This window comes from Eumetopias jubatus, unplaced genomic scaffold (assembly GCF_037043125.1).
Source record: "Eumetopias jubatus isolate StellerSeaLion01/CBP00866 unplaced genomic scaffold, mEumJub1_p1.0 scaffold_2, whole genome shotgun sequence".
In the NCBI taxonomy this organism is placed as follows: Eukaryota; Metazoa; Chordata; class Mammalia; order Carnivora; family Otariidae; genus Eumetopias; species Eumetopias jubatus.
Window position 1 is genome coordinate 135,722,875 of NW_028274808.1, and position 27,340 is coordinate 135,750,214.

Below are 27,340 nucleotides of genomic sequence, written 5' to 3' on the forward strand. Positions count from 1 at the left end.
TTATAATCATTTAAAGTCTCCTTCCTGCCTTTATGTATTTAGTTGCTACATTCTTTGATGCCTCCCTCGACTACTATCTCTTCTTTATTATTTGTGCCTTTATCACTACATACGGATGTTCCTTACACTCTCAGTGCTTTTAGCCCAAAGTTCTACCTTGTCTGACATTAATGTTACCACTCCTGCTTTTATTTGTCTTCATTTGTCCAGTGTCTCTTTGCTCACCCTTTTATCATCAACTTATTTCAAATATGAATCAATATGTCCAATGGGCTGTATCTCTGCATGAATGCTTTCCTAGCACTTCAAACTTTAGCTCTCTAATGCTGAGCTCCTCCTTTTCTCCCTAGAGCCCCTTCCTCTTTCTTTTCCATCTCACTCGTGATGGAAAGCTCTTGTTTTGCTTGTGTGTTCTGAATAGGGTATCCAGATCCCCTTCTGCCGGGTGGTCCCTCCCCTTGCCCAGCCCAGGAGCCCTGCATGGTGTTTCCTTATGCCCACTTTAGGATGGGCATGTGACTGCCACTGGCCAAGTAGACATCACCTTCTTCTAGCCTTAGGGACCCCAGCACAACTACCATAGTACAAATGGGTCCAAAAAGATGATGGCTGTTTTTCAGAAGAGATTCTTTTTTTAGCCATAATATTTTTTTCAATTTAAATTCAATTAATTAACATATAATCTATTATTAGTTTCAGAGGTAGAGGTCAGTGATTCATCAGTCTTATATAACACCCAGTGCTCATTACACCACGTGCCCTCCTTAATGCCCAGCACCCAGTTACGCCATCCCCCCACCCCCACCCTTCCAGCAACCCTCAGTTTGTTTCCTAGAGCTAAGAGTCTCTTATGATTTGTTTCCCTCTCTGATTTCGTCTTGTTTGATTTTTCTCTCTCTTACCCTATGATCCTCTGTTTTGTTCAGAAGAGGCTGTTTGGAGCACAGACTTTGAAACCAGATGGCTGGCTCAAATCTTAGCTCTGTCTCTTATTTGTAAACTTTGGTCTAGTTACTTAATCTGTCTCAGTTTTCCTACCTACCTCATTCTTGTAACAATCACAAGAATCAATATATGCAAAAAAATTAGAACAGGGGGTGCCTGGCTGACTCAGTCAGTAGAGCATGTGACTCTTGATCTCAAGGTTGAGAGTTCAAACTCCGTGTTGAGTGTGGAGCCTACTTTAAAAAAATTTAGAACAGTACTTATGATATAGTGTGCAAATATGTGTGTTAACTATTGTCATTTTCTCTTGCCCCAGGACCTGAGAGATCAAGCCCGGAGCTGTTGGCAGCCCAGGGCATGTGAAGTCTGAGAAGGAGTGGAGTCCATATGAAGAAGAGGAGAGCCAAGGGGAGGACAGACCCAGGCCCTGCACAGGCTCGAGCCCCGAAACAAGTTGGTCCCAAACCTGGTTGCGCCCAAGATTTTTCAGACATCAGGCAATAAGTCCCCTTTTTGTTTAATATTCTGTGACTGAGTGAGAAAGCCTTAAATGACACAACTTTCAAGCAGTGTGCTGGCCTAGAAATGTGGGAGCTATTTCGATTTTCCCCTCTCCCCCACTGTCCACATGCTATGTGGCATGTCTGCACATTCTCCTTCCTCAATTTCTTCTCACTATGATGCCTTTTCTCCACTTCCCTAACTCAGGATTGAAGAAAGAAAATCAGTATTGGCAAATACCCATTACGTACTTATAGACTGTGAGGACATGTTCACTTTCTTTTTTTTTTTTTTTAAGATTTTATTTATTTATTTGGTTATTTGAGAGGGGGGAGAGAGAGAGCATGAGTGGTGGGGGGGGACAGAGAGAGAGGGAGAGCAGACTCCCCTCTGAGCAGAGAGTCGGATGTGGGGCTTGATCCCAGGACCCTGGGATCATGACCCGAGCCAAAGGCAGACACCCAACTGACTGAGCCACCCAGGTGCCCCCATGTTCACTTTTTAATCCTGACAACAACCCTGTGAGGAATCGGAAGCACGGAGACAGTGACTAACTAGTCCAAGGCCGCCCAGTGAGCCCTTGGTGATTCCAACTCCAGAGGCCACACTTAATACCACCCTGCCATACTAACTTGATAAACATTTGCTGAACAGCTAACCTCGGGAGCAGTACCATAGAAACCACTCCAGGCAGTACCCCACATGGCACAGGCCAGGGATTACTTAGTCCTTTTTGAAAATGGCAATGACCCTAACGCAGTTTGTTCATGTCAGGAGTCACACACACCCGTCCTGACTATGTTTCTCAGGGAATGTGTCATTAATCACTAAATCCACCTGTTCTTAACTCCAAAGCTTGCTGAGCCTGTTTGCAGAGAGAGAGAAGCAACAGAAGCTAGGTTGTGGCCATGCCACTTCCTTTAATCAATCATGAAAAGACTAACACATGGCCCGGGTGATGTTCTCAGCATGAATTCACACACGCATGTACATACATGCATGCATACGGACAATCCAGTCTGCCCATCTGTCTTTAAAATACAGCATTCCATAGAGGCTCTCCTGAATAGTCCTGTAAAACTATTTCCAGCTCCATTCCTGGGCTCCTCCTATTGAAAGAGAATCTTCATTGCTTGTCCTGCAGCAACCCCCCTCTCAGTTCCTTCAAATCCACTGAGCTCATGCTGGGACTTCTGCATCTACCGGGTTGCTCCTCCCACCTCCTCCACCCATCAGCAGCTGCTCTTCCTTTGGCACTGCTTCAGGGAGGCCCTTCCTGCCCACCCTGTCCAAGGTAAGACTCCCTTCTTACCAGCCCCTTAGTCAGAATCTAAGCCCCTTGACAATTTTCTTTGAGACCCTTAGAAAAATGTGCAACTATTTTGTCCATTTGTATGTTTACTTAGGTTTTATTTGTGTTTGCACGTGCTTTTCCTCTGTCTTTCTCCTTTATAAGGATGAATCTGGATAGGCATCACAACAGCAGGGAAACTGGTTGTTGCTCTTGTGTCCCTAGTATATTTCATAGGCCTGATGTATGTAACAAATTCTCGATATGTTATTTGTTGGATGAACAGTAAAAAGAATGAGAGACTAGGACAGAGGTCCTGGGAGGCTGATTTCACCCCGATCCTAGATGAGCTGGTATGGCTCTTTTAACCTGCTTAATTGGTATAGATGGGCAAAATGGGCAAAATCCCCCAGACCTGGATCCTTCTCCATTTGATAGATGGATTCTCCTGTTCATGGGTGGCTAAAACATTTACCGCGAATTGTCTGAAAACATGTTCATGTTATCCCACGAGACCCTGAATTTCATGCTTCTGTCTGGCTTGGCCCCAACTGTAAAGTCATGCTAATGACAAAGCCCTACCTTCTTCAGAGGGCTCAGCATCCAGCTGGGGAGCCAGGCAGGTGAGCCGTCCTGCTGTGGAGGAGAGAGGACTTAGGGGACTGGAGTGGAGTCGTGAGGAAGAGCATTTATTATACCGATAGTGAGTTTTCTACTTAATGGTCCATGTGAATGTGAACAGTCGAGGCAAATGTTCCTCAAGAGAAGTGAGGACCCAAGAACCCTTTTCCACTTATCTTGTGCCTCCAGGAACAACTCCCTCTCTACACGCCTCTAACCTGGGGGGAACAGAAAACAGTTTGAATGATGTGAATCATTCAAGCTTTCTGTTCAAACACCATAAAAGAAAATACAACTTGTTAGGGTCACACTGATAAGACTGAAGGACATTTTAACCTCTGCTAAGTTAACACATTTTTAGTTAGCAACCTGGAAGCAATTGTGGTTTTATATACAGTATTGGGTATCTATGTGCCTATCTAATGATTCAGTAAGTGAGTCATTCCCTCTTCTGTTCCTCTGCCCAATTCCGAAAAGCTACCTTTTCCTATTACAATTTTTTTTTAAAGATTTTATTTAGAGAGAGCGAGCGAGAACGTGGGTGGAGGGAGGGGCAGAGGGAGAGAGAGAATCTCAAGCAGACTCCCCACTGAACAGGGAGCCTGACACGGGGCTCGAACCCAGGACCCTGGGATCATGACCTGAGCCGAAGGCAGATGCTCAACCAACTGAGCCACCCAGGAGCCCTCCTATTACGATTTTTTGTTAAATCTCTCCTCTTGCTTTCCATCCCTGCTCAGGCCCTCTGCATCTTTCACTCGCTATGAAATTGCTCCCAGAGTGGGCTCCTTGACATCGGTCTCGCCTTTGAGAACCTGGCCCCACACTGGCACCAGACAGGTGGCACCGAAATGCCACTGACCACATCCCCACTCTGCCCCCTACCCTTCAATATCCCCTCTTGTCCATGCCACCCCGCTCCTTAGCTGGGAACTGAAGTCCCAACCACCTGGCCAGAGGAAGGTTGCCTATCTCTTCAGCATTTCTGAGACCTCAGACCAGCTGCCCAGTGCTTACTTTTAAACACATTTCATGCCCCTTAAATGCCTTAGGGATGAATAAATTAGAAAAACCCTAAATAAATAAACAAGCCTTGGGCCTTCATAAAACATGTCGCTGCCTAATCATAAATAAATCTCGCTGTCTAAGGGAGCAATGGTGTCAGGCAAATGTCACAGAAAATAAATATAATGAGATAAAATGCAGTGCCCACTTTCTTAAATAGAAAAATACTGACCCCCAAGGCAGTGGAGATAACTAGATTTCCTTCCTCCAGTTCCACCTCCTGACTTTGCCCACCCCTAACCCCACCCTTGCAGTCTACAGTCCAAGGCTGTGCCAACAAAGCCGTTGTGTTCCAGAGACTTCTCCTATTTGGCCTGAGCTGCTGTCTTCTAGGTAACTAGAGTGTGGTAAGTATTACTGCAATACAAAATACCTTTCAGTGTGTAAGCTTTTTCTTTCCCATCTTCTTTCAAAAGAAAAACAAATTATTAAAAAAATAAACCGTAGAACGAGTAAAACCTTACTATGTAATTAACACAAGCCAAGGCAGAATTGAGTGGTAGGTATTCATCATTTGCCTCATTGAAAAAAAAATTTTTTTAAAACTCATATGTCTGCAGCATGCGGTTGTCTTTTAAATTAAATTTGGCAGTAGTGATCCTAAGAGCCTAGTAGACTGTTTCTTTAAAATGTGCCACTAGAGATACATTTTTAAGAGGAAAAAAACTTTCTTCATCATTGCAGAAGAAAGCATTGTGTTACCATTCAGACTGGTGTGTTTAAATGGAATATTTTAAATTGCTTCTAGAAAGTTTCTTATTTTATAATTGGTTTCAGGAATTGCTGTTGGAATTAGTTTTGCTAGTAGGGAGGCACGATTTCTGCTTCCATTTTGAGGTTTATTATTATCTTATTGTCAGAATTAACTCTAAATGTCTCTGTTTTTATATAACAAAAACAAATTTTTTTGAAATTGTGATGATCTGGCCACTTGTTACCTTTCCTGATTTGTAGCATTGTTGTTCTCAGCAATAATACCACTGCAGCTCAGGGCGTCTGGTGGCTCAGTCGGTTAAGTGTCTGCCTTCGGCTCAGGTCATGATCCTGGGGTCCTGGGATCGAGCCCCACATCAGGCTCCCTGCTCAGCGGAGAGCCTGCTTCTCCCTCTCCCTCTGCCTGCCACTCTGCCTACTTGTGCTCATTCTCTCTATCTCTCTGTCGAATAAATAAATAAAATCTTTAAAAAAAAAATACCAGGGCAGCTGTCCATAGTTTCCCTGTTGAAGGAATGAAAAGCTTTTCTCACTTGCATGATTTAAAGGAAGAGGAAAAAAGAAAGTTTTTTCTCCCTCTTTTGTCCAGATCCCCTAAGACAAGCACCTTTCTTAAAAATGGTTGTTACAAGGGAGGGGGTAGGGGGTCGGGAGGTGGTATTTCTGACATCTAGATGTCTAGGCTAGAGACTTTAAAATCGTGTGTATGAAACTTAAAATTTCTAACAATAAAAAATTAAAAAAATAAAAGAAACTTAAAATTTCTAACTTCATACCTTTATTTATTTATTTATTTATTTATTTTAAGATTTTATTTATTTATTTGACAGAGACACAGCGAGAGAGGGAACACAAGCAGGGGGAGAGGGAGAGGGAGAAGCAGGCTGCCCGCGGAGCAGGGAGCCCGACGCAGGGCTCGATCCCAGGACCCTGGGATCACGACCTGAGCCGAAGGCAGACACCTAACCAACTGAGCCAACTGTTTGTTCATTTATTTAAAAAAAAAAACACCCATTGAGCATCTTGTCTGCTCCAGGCTCTGTAGTAGGATAAAAAGTTGACTGGCGAGCAGCGGCACTGTCACCCTCACTCCAGTAGAAGAGAAGGACCTGAAAACAACTGACCTGATGGGAGTCTTTAGACGTCTTAAATGCGCTGAAAAAGTTAGAGTGTGCTCCCTGTCTATACCCTTTCAGATGTAAATAAGTATAAAGTCCAATATAATTATGATTATGTCCCTCAAGGGTTACATTTATTTGAGCAGGGAGGCTAAATATTTTTCTAAAATTTTCTCTCATTTATTTTACTTTATTGCTCCAGCTTTACTGGTGCCCTAAGGATGGGCTGAGTTTACCTCCTAGTTGGTAACCAACCTTAAGAGCACCTGAAATTGTTAGCAAAATGTAGAGGAAGTCCAGCGGCTTGAGCGGGCATCCCATGGTTAGCCATCAGTTTTATTGAGACATTAGCACTGAATATTGCATGGAAGCTCACTTGGGTTTAACTTGAGGGACTGAAAATGGAGACAAATGTGTGTGAATTTAATGGATGACCCTCTTAGCACATTGACCACGTTCTGGAAGAATACATCTGGAGGCTTTTGAGAAAAAAATATTTTATAATCAAGTGTTTGTAGAGTCTGCTGCCTTTTCCCTGAACTAAAATTGTCAACATTTAAGTGTTTCATGGCCACGAGTAACTGTATTTTCACTGAAGTTTTGAGATCTATTTACACCAACTAGAAGACTCAAAATGGTTGTGTTGTTGTCTTATAAAGTATTGTATGGGTCCTGCTCAAGTTTTAGATTACAGACACCACCCAAACTCAACAACCTGCAAGTTTTGATAGTTGACTTTATGGCTAAGGACCAGCACTATCTTAGCCTGCTTTACTTCCATCATCGGTACAAGTGGTTGACAAGGGGAGGGGCGGATTGGGGTGGAAGGGACGCTTCCACCCACTTACAATAAAACAAAATTTAAAATCACTTAATGAACTTCACTGTTTAGCCAAATTAAAAAAAAAAAAGTCTATTGGCGATGTTCTGTACTGGAGTGGATGCAGCTATTGGCTATGTTGACTTACCAGGTAAGGGACCTCTGGCCCGCATATTTAAAAAGGACAGGTAATTCCAATTCAAATATGAGTCACAGCAAGATTTAAAATAGAGTGCTATGCTGCATAGCTCTTCTAGTTCTTTTAGCCAAAATATTAAATCTGAGACATCTACAGGACAGCTGTCCTGTAGATGCAGTAGATGCCAGATAGGCTAAGCATGGGAGAGCCAAACCCTCTGCAGGTCCAGTTGCTGGTGATACCCTCTTCTCCTTTTGAGATTCCTCTCTGCTGAGCTCCTACTGGAGACAAAGAGTTCCAGGAAGGACATGAAGAGAGAAACAGAATAAAGGCAATACATGAGTCTGGGGAAATAGACCATTGCCTAAGTGAGGGATCTGGTTTTAGTTGAGGGATTTTAGGATATTTGCATATGAGTTGTGACTTTTAAGTTAACTCAAAGATCGAGTCACTCAATTAATAATATTTTAACCTTTAATTCTGCAGACAGAAATAAATTGTGGGATGAGCTGGAAGAATTCCAATTAAACTCTTTCTTAGAAAGAAAGACCCTCTCTGCTCTTCTACACCAACTCAGGAGTCATAGCAGGGGTCTTAACTAATCAGATAATAATTCTGAGCTAGAGCACAATGATTGGCTATCACTTCTAAAAGAGATGAATGCTTGCTCCCCAAGTGTAATAAACAGCAAGATCTACCCTGTAGGAGAAATGGATTTATTGCCATATTTAGGAGAATATTCATTAAAACATAGTCCTGTGCATGAATTATTTTTTATTGGACTAAACATAAGGACATACATCACAAATTTCAATAAGGTTCATTTTTGAATGGTGGATTTATGAGAGATTCTTTTGATATTTTTGTGATTTTTTTAGAGTATCTTCATTGAACATATTATTTTGACTAAATTTTTGTAATTATACATGTTTGCAGTAAAAATTTAGGTGGTAGGGGAAATTTGAAACTGGGGGGGGAAATGTGTGTTTTATTTTTGTGTAAAAGACTTAAGCTCCACTACTTCAGTACTCAAATCTTCATTTCGGCTAGACTTTCTTTAATACGGTGATTTTCAACCCTCACCACACCTTGGAGTCACCTGGGAAGCATTAAACATATCCACTCCAAGGCCGCTAACCCCCTCGCCCAGACCAATGGGTCAGAATAAGAGTGAGGCCAAGTGGTTGGTATTTGTAAAAGGTCAACTCTTTGCACTATCTACGATTCCATGTTGCAGTTCTTTGGTCTCCATAACACTGCCCAGGAAGTTAGTTATTTAAAATTGGACTCCAAGGGTGTTTTACTGCCTTTTTTTATTGCCACAGTGAGTAGGTTTTGCTAACACCTGATATAAGCATTTTCCAGATTCTACAGTGCACAGCTTTGGGACTTTGATCACTCCTCTGCTCACATGCAGCTCATTAGTACATGCAGAAGATATACCTCTTAACAAAATAGTATCTGCTTCTTTTAAATACTCATTTAAATGTCAATTGTAGTCTGTATTGGCCATTTTTCCTTTCTCAGTTTCCCCACTGTTCACTTGCTAAAGCAGGCCCAGAACTGGTTTCTGAGGAAAACAGGCCTTCTCACAAATATGCCTTTAGCTTATCTCCATGTTGAGTTAGGATGGCCATTAGCTCACCTCCATGCTACACCAGGGTGCCTTCTATTCAGCTGTGTGGCCTGGCTGCATCATTTCATTTTTATAACCATGCATTTCATGCATTTGCCTTTATAACCATGTCTTTCCTTCTGCATACCTGTTCCTATGCATGATAAGCAGCCCTCATGGGAATCTGAACTTGGGTTCTCACCAAAGACTTCTAATTCAGACCCATTGGTGCCCAATTTTTATCAAATCCTAGCTGGTGAAAATACTGCTCATGAAGGGTTTCCAAGAATATACATCCACATGTCTCTCTGAACAATCTACATTTTAAATCTGATTTTTAATCCTGAATCATCCAGATGATTAGAGAGAGAAGGAGTTCCCTGGGATCATGTTAGCTGCTCATCGATTGCTCTCAGTGAATCTACACCAGCATTGCCCTTTAACCCTATAGTAGGAAATAAGTTCTCAGAAATCACTGTTCTGTTTATTGTAGATACTGTTAAAGGCTTTGACCACCTCATGTCATATATCATCTCCTTTTTGAAGACCTTGATGAGAAATTTCTCTAGGTGTCAGTCTATTTTTATTTTATACACATGGTCAATTTCCTAAATGTTTGTATTCCCTCTTTGCTTTGCCTGACAGGGAGCCCAAAACCTCATACACAGCCCATGTCCAACACTGTACGGGAATCTTAAAGCATGTGCTAAATTTGCTCCAGACTTTATTTTCCCTGTGACTGATTTCTTCATTTTTCATTTTGTATCTTGTTTTATATGTAAGTTTGTAAGCTGCTCAAATCTTCTTAAGAACAAGATGAGAGTACGAATCAGAGTTTCTCAGCCTTGACACTGTTGGGCCAAATAATTTATTGTTGGCCCAAGGGGGGATTTTTATTTTTTTATTTTTTTTATTTTTTATTGTTATGTTAATCACCATACATTACATCATTAGTTCTTGATGTAGTGTTCCATGATTCATTGTTTGTGCATAACACCCAGTGCTCCCTGCAGAATGTGCCCTCTTTAATACCCATCACCGGGCGAACCCATCCCCCCACCCTCCTCCCCTCTAGAACCCTCAGTTTGTTTCTCAGAGTCCATCGTCTCTCATGGTTCGTCTCCCCCTCTGACTTACTCCCTTTCATTCTTCCCCTCCTGCTATCTTCTTCTTTTTCTTTTTTCTTAACATATGTTGCATTATTTGTTTCAGAAGTACAGATCTGTGATTCAGCAGTCTTGCGCAATTCACAGCGCTCACCATAGCACATACCTTCCCCAATGTCTATCACCCAGCCACCCCAACCCTTCCACCCCCCACCACTCCAGCAACCCTCAGTTTGTTTCCTGAGATTAAGAATTCCTCATATCAGTGAAGTCATATGATACATGTCTTTCTCTGATTGACTTATTTCACTCAGCATAACACCCTCCAGTTCCATCCACGTCGTTGTAAATGGCAAGATCTCACTCCTTTTGATGGTTGCATAATATTCCCCAATGGGGGATTTTTAAATGGGGAGTTTGGAGGAAAGAATGGGAGGTGCATCCTTGACCTCTATCCACTAGCTGTCAATAGTAGTTCCTGGTACTGGGAAAGTACCTTTCACTTGACAGATTTATCTCCAGCTTTTAGGGAAGAAGGGCAAGAAAAAGAGGTAAAAATGACCTTCCAGCTTCTGCCATTTTCTCAAAGTCCTTCAGCTTAATAACATTCAACATGCCAAGCTGCCATATTTTAGGGTAGTGTATCCTGAACCCCAATACTTAGTATTTTCTAGGATATGTGCAAGTCACTGTTTGGGGGGGCCCAGACGACTGAAGCCCACTTTCACCCTCAGAAAAACCTGCAAACAAACAAAAAAAGAAAACAAAATAAAAATAAAAGTGCTCAGTTTGCACATCTCTGTATCTCATATCTCAAGTTAATGTAGCTTCTGAGGGCTTTCCCGATGACCCTTGGGAAAAGGAAGTGGAGATACTATTACTGGCATTTAAACAAAAAAGGCACAGAGGTAGCCAAGTACCTAGTGTAGCTAGTGCCCAGCGTGCGGACTCCCGCGTCCAGCAGGCTCTCCACCATATCATGAGAGTGTTGAAAAAGTTGAGCAGGAAGATAGGCAAATCCAACTTGGAGGATTAAGAATGGCTTCATGAAGGAGGTGACATTGAGATGTTAACAAGTAAGCAGGTAAACAAGGGACAAGAGCTCAGGGCAGGAGCGGGATGGAGGGAATTCTTGCAGACTGGTGAGCACTGTGGTCTGACTGGATAGATAAGGGAAGGAAATGGTAAAGGACTGGAAAAAAATAGGATTGGTCCTTTTCTGAGGGCACCCTGAAATGGTTCAGGAGGGAACGGGCATTCTTCCCCAAGAGCCATGTATGCCTGACAGCAGGGTACAAACTTTAAGACAAAAGCAGCAGAGAAGCTGAATTAATTAGGTCACCAGAGAGACTAGTGATGGTAGAAGGATGAGAGACCTAGGAGGATCCAGTGGATCCTGTGCTCTTTACCCCCCAAGTTAAATGTTTTAGTGGGCAAAAATCTTTACTTCCTTAATGAAAGTAGGATAAAGGACTCTCTGGTGTCAGAAAAATTCCCAGTCGAGCACTATCAAATATGCAAATACTCCTGAGAGGGCTCTTACTTTAAGGATAACAAAGCACAAGCACCATTTTTAACAAAAGGGGAAATGTTTTGGAGTAGCTTTTTGGTTATAGAAATTGTTTAGCTTCAATTAGGAAATGTCATAACTTCAATTACACACAATTGACTTTAAATTTACATATAACATAGTTTTCCTTGTTTTGGCTAAAATTTTCAGAAAATGATGTGATTGGTGGTATATTAGTCAAGGATCCTATTGTGATACAGGCAAGGCAGGGCTCTGTAGGTGATCCTCATAGCTGGCTCCAGAGGCAGATCAGACTCAGGATTAGCAGCAGGCCTGCTTTGGTGCTTCCGGGTGCTGGAGAAGCTCAAAGAGGGAGATTTTTGGGGAGGAGCAGGATCTGAGTGTGTCTGGGGAGAGAGGGAAGGCTAGAAGCCAGATACTGGTAAGCGAGGAAACTCCTTTCCAATCCAAGTCTATAAGGAGAAGGGATATATCCTCAGCTAAGGCCCAACGTGAGGGCTTCACTAAGTTGGGCAGAATGCCCTCCTGCCACCACTCCATCACCGTGGACAGTGACCAGAGGCTTTTTGTTTCCAGATATTATTTAGTTTAAATTAAGAAATGTCATCCTTTCAACTATGCATAATCATTTTTATAACTGAGAGTTTTCAGGGTTTGGCTAAAATTTCAGAAATGACTTTGTAGGAGAGAAAAACTAATTTACCCTCTACCCTTCTAAGTTCTCAACTAGGGCCCCTGGAAGAAAAGACAGATTAAGAAGAGAAAAACAGAAGTTGATTACACATGTATCTCATATACATGGGAGAGATGAAGGAAAATGAGTAACTTTCAGAGGTGGTTTAGAATTCAGGCTTAAACGCCAGCTTCAGCTAAAGGCACTAGAGAGAAAGTGTTGGGGGGAAGCCAGTTATGGGGAGGGGAGCAGGAAAATAAGGGTAAGATTTGCTATGCCGATTTAATTCCATAAGTCTTAACATTGATTAGAGTCCCTTGTGATATAGAGTCATCCCTCTCTTTCTGATAGGAGAGTGGGACAGTTACAAATGGAAATTTTCCCTTATAAATGTAAACTTCCCTTAAGGGTAACTTTGACTCTGTTTTCAGAGCTTCTCCTGTGTGTGCTGTTTCTCAAAATAATGGACTCAAAATAACTCTTATGCCAAAGAGGCATATTTTGGAATGGCATTTTCTGGTCTATATGCAATAGGTACAAAGACAGAGTCCCCATGTGATGCAGAGAAGACAGAATTCTGTTTGAGACGCAGGGTAGTGGGATAAATGGTTCCAGATGCAGACTCAGAACTAGCATTGAAAGACAGGCCTGCTGGGGGCTGTTTGGATGCTGGAGAAGCTCAAAGTGACTCAAAGCAGGGCCTTCCCAATTGACTTTATTTACTTTGCTTTTCCAGAAATGGGTTGCATATAACCCATGGAATGATCTAGTAGAAAGCTGAAAGCCAGAAGGAAGTGGACAGAGGAGAAAGGAGGGATGGAAATAGAGGGAATGAGGAGCCTGGAGAAAACCAAGATGAGCGATATTCAGTGGTTTGGTGGATCCCATCAACAAAGCTGAGACTGGTTGAGAGAAATGGAGCCTATGCAGGCCCGAGGCCAGTCAGTGCGACTCCTCCAAAGATAGGACTTGGAAGACAGGACTTGGTAGAATGGAAGAATATCGACTTTGGCTTCAGCTTACCTGCCTGGGAACTTGGCTACGCTGCTCCAGGTATTTGGTTTCAAATTAGGAGAAAAGATTGTTATGAGGCTAGAATCCCATCACGAACCTAAGATTACTTAACATGGAAACTGGCAGTAGAAACTGCTCAAGAAATTTCAGTTTCTTTCCTTTATCCGTGAATAAACAATTGCATTCCCAGAGGAAATGCTCTTCTAAGAATTTAGATAGAAAATCATAAATCGTGGCCACCACTAGGGTCCTTGGCCTCTGCTCACTCCCTGGTGGGAGCTGCAGGGTGCAGCTTCCTGCACAACCTAAGAAAGCCCCATTGTTTTGGTTTCCCCTACATCAATCCCATTCCTGTAAATTGGGAGGCAGGAACTCCCCCACCCACCATGATATTCTCTAATTCCAAAGTTATTCCGAAAACCCTCCAGATAAATGGAGAATGCCCAGTTAAATGTGAATTTCACTAATGGCTTTCTTTAGTTGAAATTTGAATTTCAACTGAAGAATGAAAAATGTTTTAGTATAAGTCTGTCTCACATATTGCTTGGGACTTACTTATTCAAATTTAACAGAATCTCCTTTATTTTTTCCCCTAAATGTGGCAACTCTATTTAATCATGTAATCATAATTTCTGTTTTTCTCAGTCTTATGCCTAGGCTTCTGCTTCCCAGATTCTTGTAGCACCTTATGGGTAAAAAGAAAGATGGTGGCATCACCAGGTATTGACAAGGACGTGGGAAAAATGGAACTCTCATCCATTACTGATGGGAATGTAAATTGGTACCACCACTTGACAATACTGTTTGGCACTATCTACCAAACCTAGGACCCAGCAGTTCTACTCTAGGTGTAGACACAACAGAAATACATACCTCATCGACCTAAAGATATGTACAAGAATGTTCATAGCACTAGGATGCTGTTCCTAATAGTCCAAACTGGAAACAATACAATGGTAGCATGGATAAATATGTTGTTTATATCTATGTGATGATTTATTATATGTCAATAAGAATAAATGAATTATCGCTGTATGCTACCTGGTTGCATCTCACAGTCCTAACTTTGTGCAAAAGAAGCCAGACACAGAAGAATAAATAGTGCATATAATTCAACATGTGTAAGGCTCAAACACAGGCAGAGGCAGAAGGCCTTCCTAAGAGAGTAAGGAGGGCTTCTGTGGTGCTGGTAATGTCCTTCTTCTTGAATCAGGCTGTGGTACAAGAACTGTTCACTGTTAAATTCATCAGTCATGTTGACGATTTCGGCACTTTACTGAATGTATATTGTACTTCAGTTAGAGGTTTACTGAGAGTTGAGGTCTATCCCGATGGGACTCTTTCTGTAGACCCACATGGTTGGAAACCCCTCTAGAGTGTATGTGTGGTTTCCTTTGTTCACAGAACTATGTGTTAGATCTGGGGGAAGGAACTGCAAGACATCTATCTGCTAAAACTATGTGAAAGACCTAATAGTCACATTTTTAAAATCTTAGATATTGGTGTATCCCAACAATCTGTATAACTCTAGGGTGTGATAGTTTAGGGGTGAGTATGATTTGAACTCATTCATGTTTAGAAGGTGTTTGAAACTGAGAACCAGGCAGATCCATCTACTCTGACCCTAACCATGGCCCTAAAGTAAAGAAATTGGACCCCAAAGATTACAGGTGGGGAATTTTTGAAGTATGTCCATATTCAAGTGGAGATCAAAGAAGTCCAACTGAAAGAAAGAACTCTACCACTTTGAACAAATTTCTTTTTAAAAGGGCTATTTTGAGGATTATGATTCTGACTTTGGAGGAACTATGGTGATTAGCAGTGGAAAGAATCACATGTAAAATTCCTTAAATAAAAATTTATTGACTTTAAATTTAAAAAAAAGTTTATTGAAAGAGAAAAAAAAGTAGAATTGAAGGGTTGCACTGTCCACATAGGAACAAAAGCAGAAGGAAAAGAGGCAGGTGGGTGGGAGGGGAACGACTAGCAGGAGGTGCCACACAGGAGAGGGATTTCGGAACAGGATGTGAACAAATCTATGGGAAAACCGGGGCATGTAATGATCCCTGAGTTCTAGCCTTTGAAACATGTGTGACTAGGAAGCAACGTTTTAGGTCCCATTCCTCACAAGGACTGCTTGTCTGGCTACTGTAGACACGGTTTTTATACCCCTGGGAAACTGAATCAGACACCATTAGAACCCCTCCAGAAGCTCATGCTTCATGATGCCCTTGATGTTTTCGAACCATGGTTTCTCAGCACTGTTGTTGACATTTGGGGATAGAACTTTATTTGTTGTGGGGGCTGTCCTGCGTTTTGCAGGATGTTTAGCAACATCTCTGGCCTCCATCCACTAGAATAACCATAGCACCTCACCCCCAATTGTGACAACCAAAAATATCTCAAAGCATTGCCAAATGTCCCCTGGGGGCGGGGGGTCAAAATAATCCTGGCTGTGAACCAGTTAACTGAATGTGTGTGGTGGAACTCTAGAGGAAGTTTTTGGGTTTTTTTGCATTTTCTTCCTCCTTTACTTTTTTTAAATAATTTTTATTGTTATGTTAATCACCATACATTCCATCTTTAGTTTTTGATGTAGTGTTCCATGATTCATTGTTTGCGCATAACACCCAGTGCTCCACGCAGAACGTGCTCTCCTTTATACCCATCACCGGGCTAACCCATCCCCCCACCCCCTCCCCTCTAGAACCCTCAGGTTGTTTTTCAGAGTCCATCGTCTCTCATGGTTCGTCTCCCCCTCTGACTTACTCCCCTTCATTCTTCCCCTCCTGCTATCTTCTTTTTTTTTTCCCTTGACATATAATGTATTATTTGTTTCAGAGGTACAGGTCTGTGATTCAACAGTCTTGCACAATTCACAGCGCTCACCATAGCACATACCCTCCCCAATGTCTATCACTAGAGGAAGTTTTTGAGTGACTGGGTTCAAGATACTAAAAACACATCCCTAGATAAATACACACGAGCACACACATACAGACCAACAGGCGTACTTCAAAGAAAGCAAAGTTAGTCACAAACTGTCCACCTCCCTATAGTTCCAAAATTTGCCTGGGAAGGGACACCTTAAGAAATGCTTACCTTTCCTTCCCAAACAGGTCTTGCTCACTTTAGCTGGCCAAGATTCATAATCCCAGATTGAGAAACTCCTTGGAAATAAGCGTAACAGCTTTGGAATCCCAAGAACTGAATTCAAATCCCAGCCCTGCCACTCTGTCACTGTGGACGTGTGACTTACTTTCTGTTTCTTTCCCCTTCATCTGTGGCTTTGTGGAAGACATGCCTCATGTCCTCATCTATAAATTAAGGATGTTGGACTAGCGATCATGACTTTTCCTTGGCCCTGGCATGTAACCTTTTTGGGAATTTACAGGTTGAAAAACAGGTGGTAAGAGTCCCTGTGTTAGATTAGGAATTAAATTAATTGACCTAACACACACAATACAATTTAGGATAGATGTGATTTGCATGTAGGGCAATCGCAGCAGATGCCCATTTCAGGATTCCTATCAGAACTGATTCTCCAGCCTGCTCACTGGCATTTTTTTTTTTTTAAGATTTGATTTATTTATTTGACACAGAGAGAGAGAGTGAGAGGGAACACAAGCAGGGGGAAACGGCAGGCAAAGGGAGAAGCAGGCTTCCTGCTGAGCAAGGAGCCCAATGCGGGACTCGATCCCAGGACCCTGGGATCATGACCTGAGCCGAAGGCAGACGCTTAACCAACCAACCATCCAGGCATCCCTGCTCACTGGCATTTTGTTTTTACACTAAACACAGCAAATTTTATACTTACTGTAAACTAGTGACTACAACAAATAGATATTTCCAGGGCTGTACAAAGGGTAACAAAGCGCTGGAGGAATAGTTAAGATAGAGTCTTTGCCCTGGAATAATTTTTAGGGTTGGGGTCTTGAAAAGAACTTTAACATAGTTTTCCATTTTGGTACGTTGGCTAAACTGATTTGTGTGGTTATGTGAACTTTTTCACCCAAAGCATTGATTCTTCTAAGAAGTAATTTTCTATTAAGAATACAGCCTTACTGGTATATTTTTCTTTTCTTTCTTTAATGATACACTCGCAGCAGGAATAGCTATATGTACCTTTCGTGTCATGCTTTTCCCAGTATATATTTTGAAGGCATTGGATCATTCATCCTTGAGGCTTCTCTATAACATTCAGTATCGAACAACACATTACCCGTGCAATTTATTCAACTTTTGTAACTATTTCTCAGGTAGTAGATTGAGTTCACATCATGTGCCCACTCTGATTGGATGATAGTAGGAAAGATATCATAATCCTCCTAAATAATCAGAGAGGAGAAAGATCTCTGGACTCCAATGAAATGTTTATCTAGCCCCATAGTTTCAACCATAATTCCGGGTGCAAGGTGACAGTAATTATAGAGCCTTCTCAATCTGGTGTTTTTCCCTTTGTGTCGTAAAGCAGGTTCTTGATAATAAATATTAGAGGCAGCCTTTTAACGTGGTCAGAATGCCCTGGCTTATATTATTCCATAATACCTCCACCCCATTTGTAGGGACTCACCTAGTGGGGTAATCAACTGATCACAGCCACGATCTCAGTGGAGAAAAAATCAATCAGGAAAAAGAGCAGGGCAGGGGAAGAGCTAAGAAGACCGACTGGTAAGGGCTGAGTGAGAGGGAAATGACCTGTAATCAATCAGTGGTCCGCAGAGCTGTCTGCATCACAGTCGCCTCTTAAAACTTTTACTCGCCCAGGGTCCACCCCAGCTACTGAATCAGAATCAAGTATGTGTGTTTTCAACCAGGCACTAAGGATGAGCCTAGTGCACAGTCAGGACTGAGATGCCCTCCGGGGGCATCTTTGATTGGGGCCCTCCCTGGCAACAGGGAGGGGCAGGTGGACAGATAATGGGGCCGGATGTTCCTTGTACCTGGCTACGGGAAGTGTTAGAGGTGAGCAGGGTCGAAGGCTACAGAGCACAGCATATGGTTAGATATGAAGTAGTAAAGAAGAAAGTTTTAACATTAACCCTTGTGAAACCAAATACATTATCTCCCTCGGGAGTTCTGAAAACTTCCAGGAGACTTCACTTGATCACTGGATGAAATCTGAGAAGTATATAGGCACCACTTTGTTTGAGGGACACTATTTCTTAGTGGCTTTACAACTACTGGATTTTTCTGTGGAAGCTTGAAATCCACCCCCCCCCCTTTTTTTTTTTTTTTTTTTTACAGATTCTGGCCTGATGATTTCACAAAAAGAAGTTAATCTTTTTTTTTTTTTTGTAACCGAGGACATCTGTTAAAACTTTAGCTATCAGGATACCACTAGCAATTACGGAATGAGGACTGACATTATCTAGAAGCATCAGTGTAATGACAACTTTTTTGGAGAAGTAAAGAACTTTATCTCACCAAGTTCTTAAGGGGCAATTGAGATAATGTCTATGCAATAGCTTTGTAAAAGTCATTACAATCACTATTCAATAAAACACCTCATGTGCAAAAAAGACGTTGTTCAGGATGGTTATCTTGAAATAGAAAAAAAAATCTTGCTGATAAAAAGAAAAAAGGGATCAGAGAAAGGGGCAACAAAACCCCCCAGAAAACCTGTGGAAGGAACCCTCACCCCACTTCCTTGATGTTTCTCATTACCAAGTATCGACAATAGTCCAGAAATGTCTTGCTAAGTCAGTTGAGGGTGGCCACCCCGATCAAGAAAAGTGTGATGAAATGTCTTCTCGACTGGGGTCTACATGCTATCCAACCAATACTGGTAGGTGTTTGATACCTTTTTGATTTTGTTTTCACAGGCAGTGCCCTTTGGAACTTAGCCTTAAAAATGAATCCAGTCGTTTCGCAGCCAGGGTATGGTACAGGAGGTGGGATGAATAGTGACTGGCAAACTGGCATATTTGACTGCTGTGATGACCTGGGGATTTGTAAGTGCACCTAATTATTGCTCCTCCTCGACTCCCAGAATGCAGGTTCCTGACCTAATAAAACCCGTCTAACTTTTCCTGTCACTGAGCTCCTGCTCTACTGTCCAACTCGGAAGTCACAAGCTGCAAGCCCATGGGTGTATTTAGCCACCGGATGTGTTTTGTTTGTCCTGTACATGATGAACTCGCTTCATGTAGTAATTTAAAAAATACAAGGAAACATATGAAAATAAGATTTCACATAAAAGTCTGGCTTTCCAATCTAGATTTCCAACTCCTCTCAAAAATTGGAAAATGTGGGAAGATGAGCCTTCATCACACATGACAGAGTTCAGCTGCTGCTTAGCATGAGCTAATCCCATTAAAAGAGATTCTCATTCTACAGTTTGCCGTATTTATTTATGCCCGCTATTGGCTATTTTGTGTTTTTCTCCCATCCATCACTCATTTTACCTGCATGATCTTGAGTTTGTGCTCCTTGTTGAGATCAATCGCCATCTGCCATTTTTCACCTCTTAGTATCCATGCTCTTAACACATGCTCCAGCTTGTCTTCTACTTACCTCTCCCTTTTTGGACAATGCCATTCTGTGTTTTCCATCTTTCAATGCCATTCTTGCAACTCTTGTCACTGTTCCATTTCAGAAAGCACTGCAGCCTTCTACTTCTTTCCCACTACAAAACACACTTTGGTATGAGAAGTTTTTTTCTTATTTCAGAGTCTCCTGCCATATGGGTTGCAGACATTCTCTGTGGGGCTCATCTCGACATCATGTGTGAGAAACAGCCTCCTTTTTTTGTGTATGATGGAAGTGCCAGGTTCTTTGGAGATAGCTTTTTGCTTAAAAACAATCAATCAAAAAACCACTGACTCTCTTATCGTATCTAGGATACAGCCATACTGCAACTCCACCCCAGCACTTTTCAAAATAGACTTTTTACTCAAAGCATATTTGAGAACAGTTTCCTGTTTGTTGTTATTTCCTTGGGCCCTTTCTGTGCCTTGCAGAGACTCTTTAAAGTGAAACTGTGCTCAACTTTTTAAACAACTGATACCAATATCCCTTAATTTCTGCTTGCTTCCATCCTCATAACGATGATAGAGTCCTTTTGCCTGAATGACCTTCTAGAATCTATTTCCGCTCTTTGTCCCTAATGATTCTTCACTCAGTGTTTTCTGACCCTCAACCCCCTCCCACGGTTTTTCGAGGGCTTCTCAGACACCCTGACGCCACAAACTTCCTCCCCAAGCATGACCCAGAGGTAACATGGGCAGGGAAGAGAGAGAATGTGAGCACGCTCAGATTGGCAAGGCAGGAACTTCTGCAATTGAATCGGACCTGGTACAGTGACTCACAAATTATCCCCAATTCCTCCACGGAGGGCTCTAGCAGCAAGACATAAGGAGCCAGATGACAACATTGTTTTCTCTGAGGGCCCGTGAAAGCCATTTCCTAAGCCAGCATCTTTTTGAAAGAGGTGTGATTTCTTTGAAAGCATGATGCCTTTCACTAACTCTTCTGTGTGCCTTCCCCCTGCACTCAGGCCTCTGTGGGACTTTCTTTCCCTTGTGCCTTTCGTGTCAGATCGCCTCTGACATGAACGAATGCTGTCTGTGCGGAGCGAGTGTCGCTATGAGGACCTTGTATCGGACGCGATACGGCCTCCCGGTGAGTCCCCCGCGCGCACCGGGACACACAAGCCGGGACACCTGAGGGCTCCCTTCGGGCTGACCACATCTGCGCGATTGCCCCCCTCACCTTCACGGCTTCACCCTAATCTTTTCTCTACTCCCATCCTAAATTTTTGAAGTGATTGACAGGAGCCGCGCTGCTGCCCATACCGGGGAACGTATTAGTAATAATATCTTATGTTGTTCCTGTAGAGGGGTCTCTGAAACAGTTGCTGGAAGTGAGTAGGTGAGGAATGGAGAGCCTTTAGCCTCTCCCCGCTTTGCTCAGCCGGACCCAGGACCCTGCAAATCTGCAGGCTGGACGATAGTTTGTTAGAAAGCCTTGGGGAGAAAATGGGTGTGTGGTAGATCCCTTCCGAGCTGGTACATCTGCCTCATAAGCCAGTGTTCATTCATTCAAAAGGGGTTATTGAGCATCTGGGCTCTGGCTAAGTCATAAATTGGTATTCATTCATTCAAAAGAGATTTGTCCTGAACATCGGACATGCCCAGTACTATTCCAGATGCTAGATCTAGGCACCTCAGTGAACAGAGCAAATCAAAATCCCTGTCTACATGTAGCTTACATCCTTTTTCTTCTTATTTTTTTAAGACCTTTATTTTAACATAGTTTCAAACTTAAGGAAAAGTTGCAGAAATAATAAATGGGGTGGGGGGAAGAGAAACAATGCAAGGAATTCCTGAATATCCTGCACCCACATTCCCCAAATACTAAAATCTTGCCACCTTTGTTTTATTTACTCTTTTTCCTCCACCTATTTGTCTATTCTTTTTTTTCTGAAACATTGATAGGAAATTACAAACATGATGTCCTATTACCTCTATTACATCATGTATTTTTTTTAAAAGATTTTATTTATTTATTTGAGAGAGAGAGAATGAGAGATAGAGAGCAGGAGAGGGAAGAGGGTCAGAGGGAGAAGCAGATTCCCTGCCGAGCAGGGAGCCCGACACGGGACTCGATCCCGGGACTCCAGGATCATGACCTGAGCCGAAGGCAGGCGCTTAACCAACTGAGCCACCCAGGCGCCCACATCATGTATTTCTTAATAACAAGGACATTCATTTATATAACCATAATACAATGATCAAAATCAGGAATTTAACACTGATACAGTACTATTAGCTAATTTGTGGATCTTTTTTAAACTACCAATAACATTCTGTGGATGAGAAGAAAATCAATCTGGGATCACACATTGTATTCAATTGTCCTTCCTCTTTAGTTTCCTACAATAAGGAATAGTTTCTCAGTCTTTCCTTGTCTTTCTTTTCCCCCCAAATACAGATCAGTTATTTTGTAGACTATCCTTTCAATTTGTTGTGTCAAATGTGTCCTCACAGTTAGACTTAGGTTTTACACTTTGGCAGAACCTCCATAGAACTGATGCAATATTTGCTGTGCTTCCTATCAAGAGGCACATAACATCAGTGTATCCCATTATGGTTGTTGTTTACTTTGATTACTTAGTTAGGGTAGAGTCCACCAGGATTCTCCACTGTAAGTTTGCCATTTTCCCCTTTATAATGAGTAAGGACCATGTAGAGAGATGTAAATATCCTATTGCTCATCAAACCTTCACCCATTGGGATTAACATCCATTAAAGCTTCTCACCTGAACTAGTTACTACTATGATGGTTGTCAACGGTAGAGCTTACACTCTAATAGGAGAAGATCGCTACACTGTAACTAAGTAAAAACCTTATAGGATGCTAATAAGTGGTACAGAAAAAAAAACAAAGCAAAGAAGAGGGATAAAGAATGTTGAAGGGTTCTAATTTTATTTTATTTTTTTTCAGCATCATAAAATATATTTTTATCTGAGCAAGGTTTATCCCAGGAATGCAAAGATGGCTCAATATCAGAATATTCTACTTACAGATTCAAAAAGAAAAACCATATGATCATCTCAGTTGATGCAGAAAAAAAGTTCAACAAAATTCAATGCCCATCCACATTTTTAGAAAGGGAATTCTACTTTTAAATAGGGTTATCAGGAAAGGCTTGGTACAAAAGTGAAAGGATGAGAAGATGACCCCTCTGGGGAAGCACCAGGCAGAAGAAAGAGTGTCACCGAAGGCTTTAAAGTAGAGTTTATCTGGAATGTTCCAGAAACTGCAAGGGGCCAGAGAGGCAGGAATAGAATGAGTGAGAGGGTGGGGGTAGGATGTCATAGAAAAAGATGACATTAGAGCAAGATTTAGAAATTCTAGGGCCTCAAGAAACCATTATAAGGACTTCCGCTGTTACTCTGAGTGAGCAGGGAAGCCACTGAAAATGTTTTAAACAAAGAAGTGACATGATGGATTCTTTTCCTGGAAACATAGCCTCTGCCCCACTCACTGCTCCCATTGCAACAGGAGCACGTTATTAATCTCCCTAAGCCTCGACCCCCTCACAGCTAAATGATCACAACAATACCTCCCCTTTAATGGGGTAGCAAGAATCATGTGAGGTAATGTGTGGAAAGGGCTTAGCACAGGACCTGGCAAGTAATAAGTGCTCAGTAAACAATCACTTTTATTTTTATTCTTTTCTCAGAGAATTACTCAGCCATTTCCTCAGGGCAGAGGTGTGTTCAGGGCCCTGGCCTCATTTTTCCTGTGTGCTTGCTCAGCTACCTGACTTGCTCAGCACTCAAGGCTGCTCTCATTCATGCTACTCCTAAGGCAGCATAACACACAGGGGTTCTTAACTTTGTGCCTTGACCTTGAACTTCCTGAATTGTATGCAGAGTGTCATGCATGGGTACTTATGTGTATGGTGTGATGGTAAGGTTCTCAAAGCAGCCCAAGACCCCAACATGGTGTATAGGAAGGGGCACTTAACTGGATCCTGGAGATAAGACTTTGGGAATAGCTCAGCATGTTCTCTGATAAATCATGTGGTGGCATCAGTTTTCTCATCTGTCATGAGGAAGTTATGCAAGATGATTTCTAGGTCTAGGATTCTAGATATAGTAGGTTTCCTCAACATACAATGCAGCAGTATATTTATAGACAGTGTATCTCTATTTCCTCCTTAGAACAGACCTAAAACTAATTCCCACGACTGATTTGTATCACTCAGGCTCTCTGTTTTCTTTCCCTTTCATATCTGTGCAAATTTTTATGAGACTGCTACAATGCAGCCTCTCTGATCTGCCCCTCCCTTCGTGAATACAGCCAAGAGAGCATCTCTTTGGCCAGGGCACAACCTGTGCAGGAGAGAAGGAGGAAGAAAAGAGACAACCACTGATTGTACTACCATGAGCTGGGATATTATTCTGACATATATTTGCTCATTTACTACTTGCAAACTCTTATGGTGTGGAAATTGTTACCGCCCTTTATAAGTATGGATTGGCTCTTTGCCCCAAATGCTTACTCTGTTACATGACGATCAAAATCACTATAGCAATGGGAAAAATTTTTTTTCATTAAAAATAAATCACTCATAATCTCACCATTTAGAAGCTCCTAACTATACACCACACCCCCGCCCCACCCCACCCCACGAGCTCACAGTGTAAATTGGGAATTATATTAAACTCAACATTTAAAAACATAAATGCTGTCAAATAACGGAGCTCAAAATTATTTCAATCTGTCAAGACATGCAGTAATAAAACCAGGTTATCAGACTATAACTCCCTGGTTCCCTCAGTGACTCATGCAGCAGAATAGGAATCCCTTCAAGGGCATGTCTTCCAGAAGGTCATTGAGGACCCAATTGGACCTTCCATTGAGAGGGCCCTCAAATCCTTGCAAAGTACCCTATTCCATGGCTTTCCAAACAATAGTCATTTTTTTCTTTCTTCTTTCCACCATAATTTATGTATCTCCCCTTTGCTCCAAACTTCTTCCATTGCAGAACTTGAAAGATGTCAATGAAAATGGCTATAGAGGGATACAGTGTGGGGCCTCATCTGGCTCTGCTCACAAACTACAGAAAAATTGGTGCATTTCACAACAGGCTTTAAAGGGAAGCATCTCAGAAGAGATGTTAGAGGATGAGGCCTTTAGTCATAACCTGAGGATCAGTTAAAATCATGTCATATATGGTTAAGGGCACTGGCTTGAGAAAAGAAAGACCAAGTGCCACTACCAATTTGTTATGTGTTCTGAACAAATCATTTACCTTCATTTGGGTCATCAGAAAAATGGGGATAATGAGAATTCTCACGATAACCAGGGACATAAAATATACCTTTTAAAGAGTTTTGAAAAGCTATGTAAATGCAAGGACTTGTGTGACTATATTTATGGGCTCCATGTGGATCCACTGTTTGTTTTTTAACAGGGATCTATTTGCGGTGATTTCCTATGGCTGAGTTGTTTCCCTCTATGCAGCCTTTGTCAACTCAAGCGAGATATTGAAAAAAGAAAAGCAATGAATGCTTTCTAAAAGGTGCTTGGTAAGTTGGTGGGAATTCTTTGATTTAAGAGTATCAAAACAAATGCTCAATAACATCCTTTATTTCCTTGGTCCTCTCTCACAAATACATGAAACATCCCTTACAAAATGGAGGATAAATGATTTTTAATTGCCAGCCTACACCAACAGTTGGTAGTCAGCTTCCATGGGTTGAGAGGGCTAAACCTGGAAGGATAGGAAAGAATTCTGAGGTTTGTTAGGCTGTCTGCCATGTGATGTACCAATGAGCATGCCCCATACCAACCATGTGTATCTTAACTAGATCATGATTGGAAGTAGTCAAGATAGGTGTGTGACCAGACATTCATTTCCCTAAGTCTAGTTCCTAGGTATGCTGCTACCAACACTAATCAGTTGAGGTGTTAGATACTAAGTGTGACTGTATAATGTGCCTAGTCCGTGTTCTTGACAACACCAGAATATTAGTATAATAATCCTTCCTCCAAAGTGATGGGAAGCTATTTTAGTCTCCATAAATTCAGTGTGGACATTTCACCCAGTTATCCAAAATTCCTAAAGCCCTTACTATGAAGAGGAGTTACTGACTTTTTGGTGGCTGTATTGTCGAAGTTGGGTAGTCTCTCATTTACCTATTTCCTAGTTCCCCTAGTCACATTTTTAATCTGAGTATCTGTTTCTCTCAGACATGCAGTCTGTTTACTTGTCCTGTCTTTCCATCTCTTATTTCTAGTCCCCGTGGAATTTGCAATCAAAGTTTAGTTTTCACCTGGAAATGACAATTATCTATAAAATCCTTTCTCCCAAGAGGTCTCTGGGAGTGTTTGATCAGGATGGCACATTCCTGTGTAGAATAAGTTGTCACTGGTGCGATCTTTTTCTTAGTTATTTTGCCACATGCCCCACAAAATGGTGTCTTCTTCACGAACATTTTAGTTCATTTCATGTTGCATTTTTGTATCCTAACATTTGTCTTCTGATTGTTTCAATGGCTTCCTGGAATGACTAAAGTGCTTTACTCAGTTTCAGGCAGAGTCAAGATGGGGAGTTTTCTTATCATTCTTTTTCCTCCTTATATTCTACCTCCTGAGAATTGGCTGTTGTCTCTCTTTGCAAGCGGTGACATTTGTTAAAAGTCCTATATTAACAACTTGACTCAGAATTTGATGCCAAAGTAGCCCTAAGGCAAGGAGGATGTGACAGTTTACTGGCACAGTTAATGAAAATGATTGTTTGGTGTTCTCTGCCTTTTGGAGACTCCTACCTTGCATGGTTGATGACCCATTGACATTTGATAACAGAAGTTAACTCTGGCAGTCTACAGAGCATTCTACTGGTTCCCTCAATCACCTAACAACAATGCTTGACACCTAGTAGTCACTTAATAAATATTGTGGAAGAATAAATCAATGCAATTTTCAAGCAAGGAAGCATAATGAGACCCTAACCTAGGAGACTCATCTGAATCTTAACTATTGATTGTGACTCTTTCTAATATATTGTACTGAATCAGGGGCCATGATTTGATGTAGATCTTAAATATGTAGCAATTTGGCAGTAAGAGATGGGTGGAATGGAAGTTTTGATATTTGGGACAAGATAATGTAAAAGATGAAACTGATAAATCCTAATTTGTTCATTCATTTATTCTCTCCTTTTTTTTTTTTTTCTGATTTCTACAGGTCACATTCACAATGTGGTGAAAGAAATCCTAGAATCACATACTGCATCTGTTGAGTACTATCTCACCCCAAATCTTAGAAACTAATTCAACTAATCATATGGTTTCCAGTGGCTTCAAGACATTTTAAGTTTCTAGTTTATTTCAAAAGAAATACATTTCCAGTGCTGTTCTCTAACATGACTGCTATTAAAAAATTAATGTCCTCAACATTTCTTGTGTCTTTATTTTTTTATTTAAATTCAATTAGCCAACATATAGTACATCATTAGTTTCAGAGGTAGTGTTCAGTGATTCATCAGTGTCTTTAAATACAGCTTTATGAAAAGTTACAATATAATTTTTTTAAAAAATGAACCCAAATTTGTCAAAATGTTAAAGCTGAATGATGGGGTACATGGAGAGTCTTTTTTTTTTTTAATTTTGAAAGTTTTTTTTTTTTTTGGAAGTATAGTTGGCACATAAAGATTCCTTATTCCACTTT

At 41.5% G+C, this 27,340-nt stretch overlaps 1 protein-coding gene, 1 long non-coding RNA gene and 1 other non-coding gene across 5 annotated transcripts in view; 2 read left to right on the forward strand and 1 right to left on the reverse strand.

Moving 5' to 3' along the window:
- Positions 1 to 19,926, reverse strand: part of LOC114224892 (uncharacterized) — a 53,831-nt gene extending 33,905 nt beyond the window's left edge. Inside the window, exon 1 of the long non-coding RNA XR_003612477.2 lies at positions 19,670 to 19,926. This is a non-coding gene — a long non-coding RNA (uncharacterized LOC114224892). The remainder of the gene's footprint in view (positions 1 to 19,669) is intronic.
- LOC114224890 (placenta-specific gene 8 protein-like) lies at positions 2,633 to 27,068 on the forward strand. 3 transcript variants are annotated; one of them, XM_028124180.2, is made up of 6 exons: positions 2,633 to 2,740; positions 4,678 to 4,770; positions 18,979 to 19,107; positions 20,652 to 20,776; positions 25,083 to 25,197; positions 26,858 to 27,068. In XM_028124180.2, exons 3-5 carry the CDS (start codon positions 19,008 to 19,010, stop codon positions 25,185 to 25,187), a joined length of 330 nt encoding a protein of 109 aa, XP_027979981.1. In that variant the 5' UTR covers positions 2,633 to 2,740; positions 4,678 to 4,770; positions 18,979 to 19,007; the 3' UTR covers positions 25,188 to 25,197; positions 26,858 to 27,068. The 3 variants fall into 3 exon arrangements, with proteins under 3 accessions (XP_027979981.1, XP_027979983.1, XP_027979984.1); XM_028124182.2 differs by lacking the exon at positions 4,678 to 4,770 and having other exon boundaries at positions 2,645 to 2,740; XM_028124183.2 differs by lacking the exons at positions 2,633 to 2,740; positions 4,678 to 4,770 and adding an exon at positions 12,960 to 13,192.
- On the forward strand, positions 14,469 to 14,598 carry LOC114224938 (small nucleolar RNA SNORA18). Its single transcript, XR_003612486.1, has one exon. It is a non-coding gene; the product is annotated as a small nucleolar RNA SNORA18 (small nucleolar RNA).
- Positions 27,069 to 27,340: the final 272 nt, after the last annotated feature.